The following is an 18,848-nucleotide window of genomic DNA, read 5'->3' as shown; positions in this document are numbered from 1 at the left end:
AGAGAAGAGAAGAGAAGAGAAGAGAAGAGAAGAGAAGAGAAGAGAGGAGAGGAGAGGAGAGGAGAGGAGAGGAGAGGAGAGGAGAGGAGAAGAGAAGAGAAGAGAAGAGAAGAGAAGAGAAGAGAAGAGAAGAGAAGAGAAGAGAAGAGAAGAGAAGAGAAGAGAAGAGAAGAGAAGAGAAGAGAAGAGAAGAAGAGAAAAAAGATCAGACAGATCAATCGTGTATATTTATCTGCAAAGGCTAAATACTAATGGAATAAATGCAGGGTTGGTTGTTACTACATTACAAAAAAGAAGGGACAAGATCTCTTACAAGCGAAGTTTATATAGGATAGATCATAAATCCAAAATAGCATTGATGTTGGATATTTAGTGGTGTAACTGAGATCAGAATGTGTCCCTCTGTAGTTTAAATAGACCTAATATGGTGCACAACTGTTTTTTCCAGTTTCTATTCAAAGCTGAATTTCACCCATAGTCAATTAGAATTCTCTGGCAACTAGCCCATAACCTTTAAACTTTTCTGGTTGATGATCTTGATACACAAAGGCTTTTTATCAGTAAACTATGTCTGGATGGGAACCAAACTGCGACTCCTACTCCTTCTCCATGCCACAACATTTTTGTAAAGCTGAACAAACATATTGCACCGAACCCAGGGCTTTGAAGTGTAAACACCAATACACTATATTAACACAAAACAGTCCAAAAATAAGACACTTATTGCCAAATTATTTCTGCAGTATGCAACGGCTAAACCATGCAATATCTTTACCTGAAAAGATACTGCATAACTGTCATTTCTATTTAAGTGGTGTCTGAAATAGTTTATCATTCTTGTTTCATTTTTCCCCCTATGCATTCATGACTAAAAATAAAAAGGAATTATAAGCCTGAGAGTGTCATTTCAGAGACTTCCTGTGACAACTATTAAAAGATCATCATCACATATGCAGATTTGAAGAAATTAGGTTACCTGAAAAGGCTTTTGTTATCTCGCATAATCCTTCTTTTCTGCAAAGGAAATGCTGGATTTCTGGAAGTAGGTTTACCTGTACATAAAAAGAGAAGCCTTAATGATTTCATTCAGAAAAGTGCTCTTTTTCCTGGAGTCTTCGTGTTTAATTTATCAGAGACACCTCGTGTGCAAAACTCCTGTCAGTGTCAGTAGCAAATTATAACTTTGCCATTCCTACAAGTGGGATAATGAAGTTAAAGTATGGGCTCTTCTTCCATGGCCATGACAAAACAAAATTTTAGACTTATGGCTCTCCTCCTGGCTGCTGAGTTTTCACCCCTTCCCTGCCCCCTTTTCAGTTTCTGCAGCGTCTCTGTTCTCTGCCAGTTATCAATCACTGTCTGTCACTGCATGGAAATAGCCTACGCCTCTTGAATTGCTGTGCTTGGGAACAGTGGTAAGCTAACATAGCTAAACCACATGCGGGCTCTGCAACAAAGAACTGTGTTGCACTGTGGTATGGACATGCCAGCAGCAAGTAATGTTAGTCCAATATTTGAAGTTATCCGGAGACATGGGCCATCTGGTTTAAGTCCCTGCTGTGCTGCAGACTTCCTGAGGGAACTTGGACAATTCCTTTGATCACCTTATGTCTCAGTTATTCATGTGTGAAACTTCTGGACATTGCAGAGTGCTGTAAGGCTTATTATATTGCACAGTATTAGAGGCTCAGATATGATAATATGGGTAGAATGAGCAAAAAGCAGTTTGCAGAAGCCTAGGATGTTTTATGATCTGAGACCTGAATCCAAAGCATGTGTATTTCTAGCAAACTGGAACTGCTATAAAAATTTCACTTTGGATACACTTAGATAAGGCATCCTGTCCCAGGAAACTCCAGTGTACATGCTCCTAGCTCTGACTTCTGTGGACACACAATGGTTTTTTGCGTCCTCATGAACTTCATACCTCAACTAAATACCTTTTAAAAGCAGCTCTATTTCTCCCAGTTCCTCAGTTCAGAGTCTATACTTTTGGGTCTTGCTGTTATTATCTGTGCCATTGTACTTAAATATAAGCCAACCTTTATCCATAGGTTGGTCACTTTTTTTCAAAAAAAGCCCTCAGTTTAAATCACTTTTACATATTTTCACCAACAGGTCAGGTCCTTATTTAGACATTTGCATATCTAAGTAACCAAAACTGTGCCCACAACATACTCAAGTGAAAAAAAACAAAACAAAACCCGAAAATACCAAGAAATATTGGCACCACTGATGCTTTGGACTGGGAGTAAGCAGACTGCAGTGCCAGAGCAAGGAACTCCCATGAAGGCGCTGGAGGAGGACATTGGTCCAGCTCACACATTATCAATTGTAGGAGCACTGTCACTGTTTGGAGACGTGCCTAAATCATGTTTACAAAAGAGCAATTAGGTTAGGTGAAACTCAATACTGATATAAGATGTGAAGCCTAAAGTAGTCCAGCTTTATCGTCTGCTTATGCTATTATTCTGAAATATTGCATGTATTGGCTAGTTGTTTCTCCCCATTTCTAAATTCTTTTTCCAATGGGGTAAATTGTTTAAATTTCCCTTGACTTCTGTAGACACTTTTGCTGCCTGACATGCTGGTTGAGGGTGGCCAAGAATGCAAAAGTTCAAGCTAAAGAAAAGAACTTGACACTCAGTTGTAATAATTTTGTTGTAATAATAAAACTTTTTTATTGCTGTTAAACCATGCTGCTGCAGTATAAAATAAGCATCAGATATTTTTCTTTCTATGAGTGAGTGCTGAAAATTTGAGCTAGCCCTGTCCTCTCATTCCCACAAAGGATAACACAGTAATCTTGTACCTTCTGGAATAATTCTAGATGATGCAAGTCTTCTATTTGCATGCAGCCAGTACCATCATTTTTTCTGGAAGATAAGCAGATCCAAAGATCCCAAGGGCTTATACGACCTATCAGGAAAGAAAAGCAGCATATTGAGAAAGAAAATATCATGCAATTCCTATTTGAACCAAAAATACCTAGAGCCAAATCCCGAGGAATAGCAAACTGTTGGAGTGATGAACACATGAACAGCTACATGTGGCAGAAGGGAAAAAGACATATTCACTACCACAGTTCAAGCTTTGGAATTATATTTAGGTATTTCACAGTTGGCACCTCCTGTTACACCTGCCTGCTGATGTCCAGTTCCCTGGTGTCTGACCTGTTTAGCATTCAGAAATGCAAACATTAAATAACATGGTGCTTAATTTGTTCTTTTTTCTGAACTCTTCAACATGCACAGTTATAACACACATCCACTATATGCAGTGTGATCTTCTGAGGTCTTTCATTATTGGGAATTAAATTTTACAGGAAGCAATACTGGTCATGCTATTGCAAACAGCAGGAATTTCTAGCCTGAGTTTTGGTGTAGCAGCTTCCTAAATATTAGACACCAGATGATTGCCAACATCTAAAACTGGTGTAGAAGTGAGAATTAAGTTGCACTGAGCAAGTAGCTAGCTTCTGAGCTAGTCCTGATGCTTCCTTTCTGGGGCGAAGCTGACCTGTGAGACCATGAGGTTCTATTATCAGGAAACAAGCAACACTGGAGTCAGAGGTGGCTGCTTGAAGTAGAGACAAAACCAAACTGCACCCATTAAAACACCATTATGGATTAGAAGACACAAATAGGTCTTGGAGTTTGCCTACATTGCAGCATGGGATGTGGTATAGAAATGCCAATGTAGCTTAAACGAGCCTGGTCAGCTCCCCGAAGTGGTTATTTGTTTTCTTCTGTATAGAGCCTTCGTAATCTGGACTAGTTAAAGATAGTGGCATCTCTCAAAAGATTAACAGAATCACTACATCCGTTGAGGGCACCATGAATATGTTCAATAAAGGGTAAACCATTTCAGTGACAGGATGACAATTAGAAATAAAGAACTTGCAAACAGAAAGGGTGCCAGAGAAGCTGTACAGCATCCAAGGCAGGGTATAGCATTAGGTCAAAGCTCTCCACAGGACAGCTGTTTCAGTGACTGGTTGGTTGGTTCTTTTTCCCAAGGTTGGGAAGGTTACATGCATTTTATTCCGTTTTGTGCTATCTGTGATACCTTCCTAATTTTATTAGATTACCCCCTAAATTTGGTACCACTGATGGCCCACAGAGATATTTTTTTTTATGATTTCCCCTCCAAAATGTAATTTTTTCCTATCCCAATCACAACTACAAACGCCAAGCAGGGTGAAGATTTCACTTAAGGGGATTTAACGCCCAGTTTACATTAAGTACATTAATGAACTGATTGTGCAGAATGGGTCCAGGACTCTGAAAGTAACTATCACCTTTTTTATGTTTATAAGCACTGTGGCAAAGCTGAAGAGATGAATTTTCAGTTACACTGCAACCATTACTGTAAAGAATTCTTCAATTTCACATTACAAGAACATGTATTATGGTATAAAAATAATTAAGGCATGCGAAATTTAGGCAAGACAGATTCACTACATGCTCCTTTGTGAGAGAAACAAGCAAAAAACTGCAGGTAGATAAAAATGGCACCGATAACAAATAAATGAAACATTAAGGAAACGGACAAGCAAATACTTCATTTTAGAGCAAAAGATTGACAGTGTTAACAACCTACTCAATGACCTCACCAGCTATGTAATTATCAGATAAGCAAGATGCTATGCCTTTGACTAGTAAACACCTTTGAATAAATCATTATAATTACATATAAAGCACAATGCCTAGCTGTGTGCAAATTGAAAGGGCGCTGGAGGGAACTCCATTTCTCAGAAGCAGTTCATTTCCTTCCCTTGTTTATTATTACACATCCTGGCCAGGAATGAATTTGATCCCTGACTCTGAAGGATACGCTGCACTATGTATCATTTGCCTTTAGGACACAGCAGAGTGATCGATATGAATGTATCAAAGAGAAGAAAAGGAAAGGAAAAAGGGCCCTCAGACCTAGCGTGTTTCTGAGCCAGTGCCCAGAAAGTACAACAGTTAACTGCTAGGAACGATTTTTCAGGAGGGGTTGAGTGCCTGCCATTATTTGTGTTTTCTATTTAGAGTAATTAAACATCTAGCCAGTTATCTCAGTACAGAACAATCAGAACTGAAACATGCCTATTTATAGAAAGCAGGAGACTTCCTATTAGAAAAACAGCGTACACCTAGTGCTGTCTCTCAGATTCAGGCTGACAGAGCAGTCTGACTTCTATTTAAATATATCAATACATTCCTAATCAACTGCATGTGAAAAAATGTTCTTGGAAAACAAATGAAAGAGGCATCTGTCACAACAGTTATGCAGTTTTGGAGCAGACTCTTCTGTGAATAGATATAGCCTAGAAATTGCCTATGTCATTCCTCTCACAGCTTAACTTTTTGTGGAAAATGAACATCTATGATCATGAGACCATGAGTCTGTCTCCCTTCTGCGAATGTAATAATTATAAAACTATATCTCAGCAAAAAAGTGCTAGTGTTATTAATATTCCAGTAACACTAAATGGCCCAGGCAAAGGATCCCAAGCTGTCAGTCACTGTATTTTAAAACAGAAGAGAATCCCTTTCACAGAAATTATTTCTAAAGTAAAGCAAGATACAACATGTGAGCTGAAACAGTCTACAGTAAAAGAGAAAGGAAGAACAAAAGTGACAGTAATAACACAAGTCATGTTCATGGAAAAACTCATGTTTCAAAATGTTTTTAGAGATGTTTAATGAAGAAGTATTAATAATGTCCATGTTATTCCATCCCCAATGTACACAGAGTTTTGCTGGTTTCCTGCAGACTTCACACGAGAAGCAGGCTTTGACAGGACATTTGAAGTGGACAGTTAAAATGGATACTTCAAATCTGAACAATTTAACTACTAGCAATTTGCATGAAGCTTTTTCCACGTAAAGGGCTTTTTCCACGTAAAAGGCTTTGTTTACAGTTACAGAAATCTTGTTTGCTTTATTCAGCAAACCGGTAGAGCTCAGCATGCGGGAGCAGCAGATCAGTTAAACAGTATGGAATCCCACCTCATGGAGTCCCTACTGCTTTGTATTATTTTGCATTTGGACAAGCAGAAAAGTGGTAACTTAAGATGAGTATATGCAATGGAACGTTCATCCCCTCTCTCAGCGTCTTTTCAAACCAAGATTTTTTAGTTCAACCTGTTAATTAAGGCCTTGCCTACACAAGGAATCTTCATCTGCAGAATTACATCTTATTATGCAGGCAAATTGAGCTTAATGCGGATACGGCTTATGCTGGCAGCATGATGCTTTTATTCACTTGTCTTTTTTGCCAGCTCCTTCCCTCTCCTCTCCTCCGGTCTTTGTAGCCCTGTCTAGCAGTCCCATCTTAAAAAGTGTTTGTGTACCAGAGATGTGTATCTCATGTTTACCTGAGAAGATGAACCCGAGTTGCTAATCCAAGAATCAGCAGTACAGCATACTTTGCTTCCAATCCTCTGTGACCACCTTTAATTACTCTCATTCTGAATGAGTCAAAGTACATGCTATTCAATTCAGACAGCAACAGGTTTCAACTGAAAATTGATATAATGTACAAATTATAATTTTGAACAAGATACCACAGTTTTCATTGGCTTTGACTCTAACTTGTTACTTGGAATAATTAAAATGTTTAATGTGGAAAAATAATCTAAAAGATAACAATCTAGAGAGAAAAACAAACATGATTCTAGCAGCAGTGGAAATAGCAATGCAGAGACCAATAAAAACATTTAACTTTTTTTCTGTAAAAATACTCTGCAGAGTTTTTGTATTCTGATATTCTAGAGCAAAGTGGACAGAAACAAAATGAGAACTGTAGGATTTAGTGGCGTTTTAAGAATACAGTATATGCATTTTATAGATGAACTTCAAGAATTTCTGGAGGTTATTTCTAAAATGAAGTAATCATCTTATTCCTGCCTTCTAAATTATCACGTTCTCCCCGTGAGCTATGGCATTGGAGGCAGAATTTTGCAGGAAAATTGTTAGATGCATGCAGCTTCATGGACTTTTTAATCTCTTACAAGTATACAGAGAAAAGTATTCTTTGATTTAATCAAATGAGTAAGTAAGTTTCATCTCAATACCATAGCTTGAAATTTCATTTTTCAGTGTTAAGGTCCTCATTCTGAATTCTGAAATGAAATAACTTTGAAAATCAAATACAATTTTCATCTTTTATGCTCATCTTTCTGTACTTCATTCATGCTGGGAAATGAAAAGGCTGGTCAGCTTTATTTTTATTTTAACTTCTGGTCAATTTGCAATTTTGCACTCACTCGCACCATCACCCTAAAAATAATCAATTTACAAGCACCAAAGGATAAGAACAGCCTACATTTCTTTGTCAAGAACATATCATATAAAACTAGTGTAATTTCTTCTGACAGTGACTGATTTAGCGAACAAAGGAAACAGTAGCGATGAAACACTTCAACTTCAGTAAGTCTTTAGACACTGTTTCCACATAACATACCTATCAGGTGCGTGCATAGCTATTTGAAAAAAATGAACTCTCTGCTATCAAAGTGGATTTTTTTTTCAGCAGAACATCAAAGCATACCCCACTGTACATTCAGTTCTGTTCAAATTTCTCATTAACAAATCGAATGATGGAATAACAAGTACATTTATAAATAGCAAATGACACCAACTTGAGGGGAAGTGTAAGCATTTTGGAAGACATGATCAGAATTCAAAATAATTGTGACATATGGTCCAAATTCAACCTGAGGACATTCAAAACAAGTTCAAAGTGCCGTAATTCGGAAAGAGAAATCAGATGGACAAATACAATTGGCCAGAGAGCACTACTGCAGAAAAGACCAGATTCATAAACTGCGTATGAATTAACAATATTATACTGTTCCAAAAAATTCCCCAAATAACTTTTGAGTTGTTGGCAAAGATTTATTGGGACTGAAAGAGCTGAATTCCCCTCCTTTAAAATTGCAGTTTGAATTTATTCCATGTCACACAGAATTCTAAATAATAGGGACTATTTCATTATAATCATAATGCCCCAGACATTAAGAATTGCAACCAAACCTATTTATGAGTGTTATATACAAGGAACGGGGTAATCCTGCTGCTGCAGTTGGTGTTGGTCATACCTCATCAGTAACACTGTTCTCCCGTTTTGGAAAACATGGTTTCAACAGAGGGTTACAAGAAGGAGGTAGGTTTTAGAAGACGTTGTACTGGGTCTGACTGGGATGGAGTTAATCCTCTTCCCAGCAGCCCACACAGTGCTGTCTTTTAGATTTGTGACCAAACCAGTGTTGATAACACACCAATGTTTTAGATATTGCTGAGCAGTGCTTGCACACTGTCAGCGCCTTCTCTGTGTCTCGCACTGACCCCTGGCGAGTAGGCTGGGGTGGGCAAGAGGCTGGGAAGGGGGCACAGCTGGGACAACTGACCCCAACTGACCAAAGAGATATTCCATACCATATAACGCCATGCTCAGAAATAAAACTGGGGTGTAGTCTTTCCAAAGCTGCTATTGCTTGAAGATCTAGCTGGGTATCAGTCTGCTGATGGGGGGTGCTGAGCAATTGCCTTTGTATCACTTGGGGTTGTTTTTCCGTTTTTTTCCCCTTCACTTTTTAAACTGTCTTAATCTCAATCTAGGAACATTTCTTGTCCTTCTCCAAACGTCTCCTGCATCCTGCTGCAGGGGGTGGTGAGTGAGCAGCTGGTGAGTCCCTAGTTGCTGGCTGGGGTCAACCTACCACACCTTTGAACTCTGAAGAAGATCAAAAGAATTTTTATTTTTATTTTTTTATGCATTTTCTCTAAAGCAAGGTTAAGGTGATAGGAAATGCCTTCACCATATGTATTGGTTTTGGTTGGGACAGAGTTAATTATCTTCATAGTAGCTTGTATGGTGCTATGTTTTGGATTTGTGCTGAAAACAGTGTTGATAACACAGGGATGTTTTAGCTATTGCTGAATGGTGTTTGCACATCATCAAGTTTTTTTCTGTTTCTCATGCTGCCCCGCTAGCAAAGAGGCTGGGGGTAGGCAAGAAGTTGGGAGGGGCCACAGCTGGGACAGCTGACTCTACTTGACCAAAGGGATATCCCAGACCATATGATGTCATGCTCAGAAAAAAAGGGGGTGGAAGAAGGAGGATAAAGGGGGGATGTTCACAGCTATGGTGTTTGTCTTCCCAAGTAACCACTACACGTGATGGAGCCCTGCTTTCCTGGAGATGGCTGAACACCTGCCTGCCGATGGCAAGTAGTGATGAGTTCCTTATTTTGCCTTGCTTGCGTGCACAGCTTTAGCTTTACCTATTAAACTGTCTTTATCTCAACCCGCGAGCTTTCTTACTTTTGCCCTTCCAATTCTCTCCTCCATCCCACTGGGGAGGAGTGAGCGAGCGGCTGTGGGGTGCTTAGTTGCTGGTTGGGGTTAAACCACAACACCATAGAATGAATTTTTACCCATCCAAGATCAGTTATCCTCTTTAATCACTGGAGCCAGGATACAAAGTAAACATTTTAATTTGCAGCAAAGATTATATAAAGAAAGTTTCTAACCGCAACGATGAAGTAGTGGAATACATTACTTTAGGAGGCTACAGAACCCCTGCCAAGGGAGATCCTGAGATTTGTACATGATGTTTTCTTAAAAGAAATTCCCCTCAGCTCTACTTGAAACATATTTCCAGGCACCTCTGAGCTGCATGGATGTGAAGAGAAGATTTTCAGGAACATGTATTGTTTAGGTACTGACACATTAAACTGTATTCAAATATACTTTTGGCATGTTGTAATCCTGATCTGTAAAAAAAAAAAAAAATGTGATGAATGTAAGTAAGTTTTAGCTTCATGTATCATGAGTCCTCATAGTCTACAGGGAAAAAAAAAAGTCAAACTCCTCAGCTCCTGCACTGTAATGGGGTGAGCACAGATTGAACCGAGTTTGGTGAGGAGGCACATATTTATGGAAATAGCTGCTTGTGTACAAATCCAACATTAAACAAGACAGAGGAGTATGTTTTACAAAGCAGGCTTCATCCCTGCAATGTAGCCAATTTATAGGAGCCAATAGTTTGCTACTCAAGAGTTTAGAGTGGAAGAACTACCAGATGTCTGAAAGACAGAACTACTGCCTCACTGCCTGGCTCTGGACTCTGGCCTGGATTTTATGCCCCTCAGCATCTCAGAGGGCAGCAGCATCAGTCAGGCTGCGTGACGGGGTTTGGGGAGGTGGGAATTCTACACCTCTGAAGATCTGAGCTTCACTGATAATGCTCCAGGGAAAAATATCCTTTGAAGACTATTTCTGGTTATGGCAGCTCGGCTGTCTCACTTGTGCAAAGATCAGAATGCCGCTTGTTGGACTGAATGCATTCGCTTTGTTAACGATATGGCCTTTTATAAGTTTTTGATATCGCTGTTTCATTTGTAGGGCTTTCCCTAAAGGAATGTCTCATACCTAGGTGTGCAGGAATTTTCCCCTTAAAGAAGTAGTTATTGGAGGTATTTTAATTTTTCTTTTGGCATGGCTCTTGATAGTCATGAGCTATCAGCAATTTGAACTCACTTTGACAACAATGAAGAAATTATCACCCTGGTAAGTGAAGATAGTGTAGGAAAAGACAGCAAGGTTTCTGATATTTTCTGAACTATTCTGGAAAGCAGCTGTTCACTTGTCCATGTGCAAACCTCTCCCTATTTCACACAGCGTGCTCCATGCTACTTGCTGAGACTGACTGTACTCTGCCATAACGCACAGTCCAGTCCAGTAACCACCTGCTTAACTAGACAAATTAGGCTGAAACCTTTTGGCACATTAATTGCAGTGTAGTATTATAAGTGTAAAAAAACCCTTCCACTCTATGTATGAGGCGGAGATTGCTGGATGCAGTCAATTCATTCACAAAATACTTCGTACAGTTGCTGTATGGCTGCCAGGGAAAAGCTGCAGGAATCCCGAGGACAGTCACTATTCACCCCTCTTGAGGATGATCAGGGTTTTATTTTGGCTCAGTTACCCCCTAACTAAGAGGATCTGAAGTGCCAAGGGAAGTATTCATTGTGGAGGAGAGGCTGGTGTGAACCAAGTGGAACTAGCCTAATTCCCAGGACAGCTCATCTGTCCCTGACCAGCTTAGCACAAAATATTGCCCTGTGCTCAAGAATTAATGCACAGTCACATCTGAGTTCAGCATTTGCAGAGTGAAACAGACATTTGAAGTCCTATCGCAGTGCCTCACCCATAAAAACAGGGTATGCCTGACTATTCTGTATCTCTTCTGCAAATACTGTGGAGAGATGTTAGGTCTAACTACAAATGGGGAGGCATAATGCTTCCACTCTTGTCTGAAAAAAACAAGAGAGAGTTATTTTATTACTGTTTCCTTATATCAGGAAGGGCCAGGCTGCAAGCCTACTTTTCTTTCCAATCCAAAGCAGAATTTTAAAAGTACAAAAATAAATCAGTGTAACGAGCCAAGAGCTACCTGTTTCTCCCAGAACTCTTCTCAAATTTGGCAAGATTTTTTCCTTTTTCCACCTGGTCTCAGACTCTAAAACTGCCTTGGACCTACCTACCAAGTCAACCAGTTACCGTCTTCCTTACCGGAGTAATTGATAATACAAGGTAGATGACTTTTTCTAAAAGAAGCAAAAGAAATCTATTGAAGGCATAAACACAAGAAGGGAGAAGAGACAGGATCAATCCTTTCTCCATTTATATCACATTCAGTCATGCAATAGATTCACAATCCTTTCTTCAATCAACAAATTACCCTACCATAAGAGAAAACCATGAAAGAATTTGCAGACCTGTTTTTCAATTTGCAGGTAACTGTTTGTAAGATAACAAAAGGTAGTGTACAAAAAAACTGCAGTATTATTAAACTATATCCATATATTTTTCTGTGCAACCAAAGAATGAGCTGAATACTGGAAATAAGAGTAACTAAAGTACCTTCAAAAATTATATTAGTCTGACGTGGGGAGAAGAGTACTGCAGTATACAAGACAGGTGCATCAGATGGTTCTTAGTTTATCAGGGAGAGACCATGTCAGGCTAAGAATAAGTCTCCACTGAGTTGTATTACAGGTTGTAACTCTAACAACCTATGGTTTTTATCATGGCATAATCTGTCAACTCAAGCTATGAAAATATGCTGTCAAAATACTTTCTGAGCTACAGTAGAGTTCAATAGCAAACAAAAGGAAAATATGTAGTCCTGACACAATGGCAAACACATAAGGGCAATTCAAATCCTCAAGCCTGTTATTCCACTTCTGTGCTTATAGACTGTGCTTTGGATGAATATTCAGATTACACTGGTATGCTCTCCACACATGGGTACTTTCTGCATAGCAAGCCTCAGTGAAACCAAAAGCATCTAGTAATCCAATATGGTATGCTCTACTTGTATGCAAGCTAAAAAGGTTTACATCCCTAGTTGCTCTCAAATGCTGGAATTCTTACTCTATACGTATAGAGTACATATACACCAGGTAGGCTACCACAGTCAAAGCTGCTAGATATGTTTCTCACTCGCACAAGAAAGCAGTGTGGGACTGAGACCTAACCAACTCTTCTCTGGGATGGAAGTACTTGGTACCTAGTTAAAGCACATAGCTGTCACAGATCTGCCAAAGCTCAGCTAATTCATCTGTGCAGGTGCTTCCTTACCTGCTGTGAAGGTGGAGAAAGAAACTGTCTGACAGAAAAGCCAGACTGAGAAATATTAGAGACAGGCTACTTGACAGTGGACTGGGATGAAGAACCAGGTGAAAACTGGAAAGAGAGGATGTGCATGTGGGGAGGAGGAGGGTCATGCAGTTGAGACATATAGGGATCAGACTGGGGTGAAGAAGCTCATGGGGAGGGCAACTCTATAGTTAAGGAAGTTATTGTCCATATGCTCCATCTGTCACAGGTATTGGAAAATTTGTAATGACCTGTCCTGGTAGCAGGGTTTGGGGCTGAGCATGAGAGGTGGCAGAGCGCCATGCATGGATCAAAGAAAATAAATCAAAATATTACCAGATTTTCACATGTGCATCCTGCTGAGGGAGGAAAACCACACTGCTTCACGGAATGAGGAAGAGGGCACTTGGCTCTTCAAGCCTCAGCGGAGGAATAGCTCCACCCTGCTCTGTGCCAAGGAAGAAGACTCTGCCTGACACAATTGACTTTGGACAACTCTCACTGGTATGTGATCCAAGTTATTTTAACTGGTAACTTTTGGGACTATATCCAGGAAAGAACTTTGTACCCCTGTTTTGTGCACCCTGAGGCAAAGTCATGTGAAAAAGCAGCATGCAGTCATGAAGTGGAAGGACGTATCATGAGCTAGTGAGTCAAATCAAAGTTGAAAAGAGTGCATGTCACAGCTTTTGAGCACATAACTGTGTGCTGCTCGTGTGCATATATGCCCGTGCATATATGCCCATTCTGGTCTGATGTTCACAAGGTTCTTCAAGATTTCCCGCTTCAGATAACATAAAGAAAAGTAGAAGTTTAAATATGTGAGATAGATACCTCTGTCACTCACAGAGCAGAGTGGCAAAAGAAGGGAAACAAACGCATGCCGCAATGAAGAACACACTGGGGACAGCAAAAACTCCTCTTGGCTGAATTCAGAGATGCAAGATGAAAAACCAACAGAGTCAAATGATGCAAAATCACCAGGATTAAAAAATTCTATTACAGAAAATGTTACTAAAACTCCAATTATTTTTTCAGGGGAAAAATAAAAAGGAAATTTAGGCCTGAAGCTCTGTTATTTTACTGTGAGAAACTCAGAGGAACACGGGTTACAGTTTTCAGACCCATATCTCTGTTGCTGAATGAGCAGAGTAGGAGTCCTGTGATCACTGGTTCTGTGATAAGAAGCTCATCTACAGACATGTCCAACAGAGCCCAGAGGAACCACAGCTGGTGGGGGAAACCAAAGAGCACCCTGCTCCGGCTGCTCCCAGGGACATTGCAGGAGAGGGATCTGCCCACAAAACATTCTTTTCCCTTATGCATGTGCACATGCACGTGTGTACACATACACACGAAAGAGCATGGAGGCACAATGCTGCGTGGGGGAACCCCACTAACCCTGTCAGAGAAACACAAGCCCCTGCCCTGGCCTCCCCTAGCTGTCCCAGGGAAGACTCAGCCCCAGTGCTCATCACGATGAGTGAACAGGAGCCCAAAAGCACCTTGTGGACGCGGGGAGGTGGGGGAAGTGTATTGCCTAAGGGTTTGGGACCCATGACGAGGTGCACGGTAACAGCATTTCCCATGTGCTTATTCTGGGCTGCTTAGTGGAGGAACTGAAGGTGGGGAAAAGGAGGTATCATGGTGGTTTGAAGAGGAACAATCATGGGGAAAAGAGAGGAATAAAGGGATAAAAAGGGCTTGTCATCTCTAAGCAGTAGGCTGATTGCTACTCTTGGCTGGCCATGTCCCATACCTGCTCAGGGCAGTCTGTCCTGTCTTCTCATTAAAATCCATTGTCAACTCTTTCCTGGCAGCAGGGCTCTCTCGCATGTGTATGTGTGTGTGTGTGTGTGTGTGTGTGTGTGCCTCCAGGGCCCTAAGTGCAGCCCCTGGAACAAGAGCAGGGCTCAGAGGCCTGTGTGTCCATGATGGCAGCAGCTGGAGTGGGTGTACGAGTGCACACGTGAGTGCTGGTGAGTGGATGAGGCTGTGGGTGCAGTTCGCGTTTGTGTGAGTGCTGAACATGTTGATCTCTGTGGCCAGCTGTGTGTGTGTACATATGTGGTGTGTAGGTGTGTGCGTGTGCCAGCTAGGAGCACACACTCAGCCTTGCTGATGGTTGAATGTGGGGGCACGGATCTGCATCAGCCTCACCTCTGTCAGGCTGCCAGATTTGGCAATGATGTCTAACTTGGATGAGCGTGTTCACAGGAGCTGCAACAAAAACAAGAGGTACTGAGGCATCTTCCCCACTGGACTATTACCAAGCCTGCTGGTCCTGCTACTCTTACAAGGAAAAGTCTGGGTGTTTAGAGAGGCGCATGCAACAAATAGAAGGAGCTGGAGGCTGGAAAGAAGATTCAGTGGGTGAGTCAATGGGGAAATAGTGCCTGGAGAGGAGAAGTTCTGCCCAAGGAAACAAAAGTGCCAGTTTGAGTATACTTTCCATCCTGCCCTTCACCCCAGCCTTCCTACCACTTGCACTCTTTGCAACAGGACATGAGGAACCTGAGCTGAGAAGCCCTCTGAATGATGGCACTAAGGAGAATTCATCATTGACTTTAAAGGGCAGAAACTGTGCTAGAGCTGAGAAAACAGCCTCTTCCATTCCACGGATATAGAGGAGCCTCAGGATAAGCAGCTAAGGAGTAGATGGGTTTATTTGTCTTAATGTCCTGTCTCATTCTAATTACAATGAATTAGGATAAAAATTACAATGTTAAAAGTATACTGTTTGATCACCAATGCAAGAAACAAAGACACATATTTTAAAGTCTGAATGGCAGCCCTTGATCACTGCATTTACAGCACTCGGGCATCCTATGCCAACCCTAATTAATGTGTCAGATTCCTTAATACCCAAGAAGCAGGAAACAGTCAGAATACTGAAAAAGAGAAGCTTGGGAATAGAGGCAATGGCTAAACTCAAGTGTCAGGACACAGGCTAAACCACTGGTCTGCAATCATCCGCTGTGTTTGTTTTCTTCTCCCTGGGTGGCCATGCAATGCCCCAGGAGACAGCTCAAGCCAGTGACAGTTGCTAAAACTCAGCAAAGAGCAGGCCACCCTCAGTCAGGGGAAAAGAGTTTAGATACATGGACATGAGCCATACTGCATCACTTGTCCTCAGCACTAGGGAATTGACTCATTTTATTTATGAGTTAGACAAAACCACAGAAGACAATTAAGTCGTGGCTAACGTAAGGGAGATTTCCAGCTATACCCCACAGATACTGTTTTCTACGCAGCACCCTACACTGCCTTTCAACTCTACTCACCTGGTATGCCATGGGACAGTGAAAGTCGGTGATACAGACATCATCATGACTACCATGTAGAGCATCCATGGAACATGGACTCTAAAGTAGACGTTAAACTTATCTCTCCAAAAATTTTAAAGAAACATAGGGTCAGCGTTCTCACTTTTGAAGGCCAACAGATACCCCCACATTGTTAAATTTGCAAAAAATGTGTACTGTAACATCTGGGATGCAAATCAGATGTCATGGAGCTGGGTAGAGAAGAAAAAACCCTACCTCACACATCACCCTGTCATAAAGAGGGCAACCTAACTAGTCTACGGTTACCTTCTGTGCTAGTACTTTCTTGAATACTTCTTTCTATTCTTAGAACTTTCTCCAAAGGTCCTCTAACCTTTTTTCTAAAGCCGTAGCACTTCATTCCAAGTGAAATGGGGTTAACATGTGCCAAACCCTATGTGTTTAAAGTCCTTGTCTTCAGCCAACTCTTTACAGAAAATTACCTCAACTATTTTTTGTTGAAGACTGACTTCTAGACAGGTTCCAGTGATACTTAGCCTCACTGTCGTTGTGAAAACCAGAGTGAGGGTTTTTCTTTTTTGAGAGAGAGTTGCTGAAGCCAGATGGAAAAAAAAAATATTTAAATGCCTAATTCCCATTTAGACAGACAAATACTTCTTGATTTGGTCCAAAATAGCTAGGTCTTGTTCTTATTTTGTTTATCAGCCTGTTTAACAAAGTACTTCAGTATGCTGATAGGTTTTCTATTTTCTCTCTTGTAAAAAAAAAACAAAATAATGAATTGTAGCAAACAGTGGTTTTCTTCCAAATGAAGAAAAAATGGTTTTGTCTTATTTTATCATTTTACACTAAAAGTTCTCTTTCAAAAAACTAATCAATTGAGCTGTATTCTGTCAGATCTAAAATAACTGTGGTTCTGCCAGATTCATCTTGCATTTACACAAGGCAGAAGAAAACTCAGTATATTCTATGTACATACACACTTTTAGCAGTTGCTATAAATTAAAAATTAAACTCCTTTTTACAGCTAAATATTTATTTTAGAAAGCATTACCACAAATGTCAGAAACAAAGTCATTACAACAATGAGCTTGTTATAGAAACACTTTGTGCATTGAAACATTTGTTTCAAACTTTCCAAAATGCACACCACTCAGCTCCTCTGTCCTTCCCTCTATCAAAGTCTGAATATATTTTACTTATGTGAGGCACCATTGAGGAAATATGTGAAGGCTATATTTTTTTAATCTTGCTATCAGCTAAGGTTTCTCAAATCCTATTCCTTTGTTACTTTTTAATCCAAATCCCTTCCATATTTTGCCTTTCTGTTGTGAAAAATGGACATTGTTTTGTAAGGAAACACACCTGCCAAAAATTATAGAAATTAATTATATGTGGGGGTTTTTCCTTTCTAATCAAAGAGTAGGTGTCACCTTTAGTAACAATTTTCTGTATGAAACATTTTTTTTCACAAATCTGAAAGCTCTTATGACCAGCTTGAAACTGAGGGATAGTTTTGGTTTCTGACTACGTCAGAGAAGCTTCCTTTCTCTTCAGCATCTGTGAAAACTAGGATTACCTCCAAATGGACAACCTCAGGGGCCAAATAAAAGAATACTCAATATTACATTGAAAACTCAACTTTGAGGGAGTATAATGAACATCAGAAGGGTTGAATAATCATTCCCCATGAAGGAAAGGTTCCTATTTGATGTAAAATAAACCAGTGTAACAACAATATGGTGCACGAAATTTTCAGAAACGTGTTCTAACCCATGGGTGGCTACTGCACTTTTGATGTCTGGGACATTTTTGGGATGCAGCATTCAAAAGAGCTGTCAGCTGAAAGTGGTTGCAGCTGGAGGAAGTTGGAATCCAAACCTAGGAATGGAGTGGGCTGGCTGCAAATTACAATGAAGGCCCAACACAGTGTATAAGCCTTTTGCTATCTGAACCAATGAAAGTCATGGTAGCTAGAGTAAAAAAACAAGATTAAAAAAAACTGGTTTGGTTTCAGTGGTATATAATGCCTCTACCTAAAATGGGAGCACAATGATGAAACAATTCTCACAGCTGACCAGGGCTCAGAGCCAGTGAGTGCATCAAAAAGGGTGCACAGCTTGCAGCAGCCAAAACACTGGGCAACACTCATGCAACAATTCCTTAGAGAGAGTGCTCTGGCAGGACTGCTACAGGCTTCTGGCTAGACTTACTGTCATTCTCCCAGCACCTATATTAGTAGACAATCATTTGACATTTAGGAACAGACATATATATTTACAAACCAGAGTCTCTGCTTGAACCCTATCAGAGCCAGGAGTCATTTCTTAACAGGAGGCATTTTAAAAATACTTGAATAAACAACTATCTGCTGTTACCTTCTTATGCCATAGGCTACAGTTACAAAACATTACCTCAAACTCTTTTACAGGATTTCCATGTTACTAGCATATTATAAAGCTTGCATACATGCAAAAAATATATACAAAAATGTATATAATTTCAGTGGACTCACACATTGTTGCTTTCCTTTGGCCGACGTGTATCTGCCTGGACACTGGTGTTTTTCAGATTCTATTAACATGACATAATTTATTCCAGGAAAGTTTTAAATTTAGCCCACTGTGTAATCAGTGTGTAGTATTTTAATTATCGTAAGTTCTAAGTCAGCCCAACAAATACCACTCTCCACTGGACTGTATGTTCTATTTATATGACTAAAAAGAACATTCAAAGAAAGGTATGTTTGGTAACTTTATGACTAAATTTTGGTTTTAACTTGACAAAGTTCAATGTCCTTATACTTTTGTTATGAACAAGTAATGAATTTCCCTTTCTCACAGAAAAGAGTGCATTTGAAACAGGGTTTTTAGTACAATTCTACAGAGGGTTTCTTTTA

General features: G+C 40.2%; 1 protein-coding gene across 1 annotated transcript in view; it reads right to left on the bottom strand.

Moving 5' to 3' along the window:
* Nucleotides 1-18,848, bottom strand: part of CPED1 (cadherin like and PC-esterase domain containing 1) — a 156,999-nt gene that overhangs the window by 117,879 nt on the left and 20,272 nt on the right. The window contains exons 4-5 of the mRNA XM_082309243.1: nucleotides 2,813-2,919; nucleotides 977-1,052 (exon numbers count right to left, since the gene is read on the bottom strand). Coding sequence (XP_082165369.1) covers nucleotides 977-1,052; nucleotides 2,813-2,919 — 183 coding nt within the window. The remainder of the gene's footprint in view (nucleotides 1-976; nucleotides 1,053-2,812; nucleotides 2,920-18,848) is intronic.

Source organism: Platalea leucorodia (assembly GCF_965183815.1).
Source record: "Platalea leucorodia genome assembly, chromosome: 4".
NCBI lineage: Eukaryota > Metazoa > Chordata > Aves > Pelecaniformes > Threskiornithidae > Platalea > Platalea leucorodia.
The sequence above is the reverse complement of the archived record's forward strand: the minus strand, read 5'-3'. Positions and strand labels throughout refer to the sequence as shown.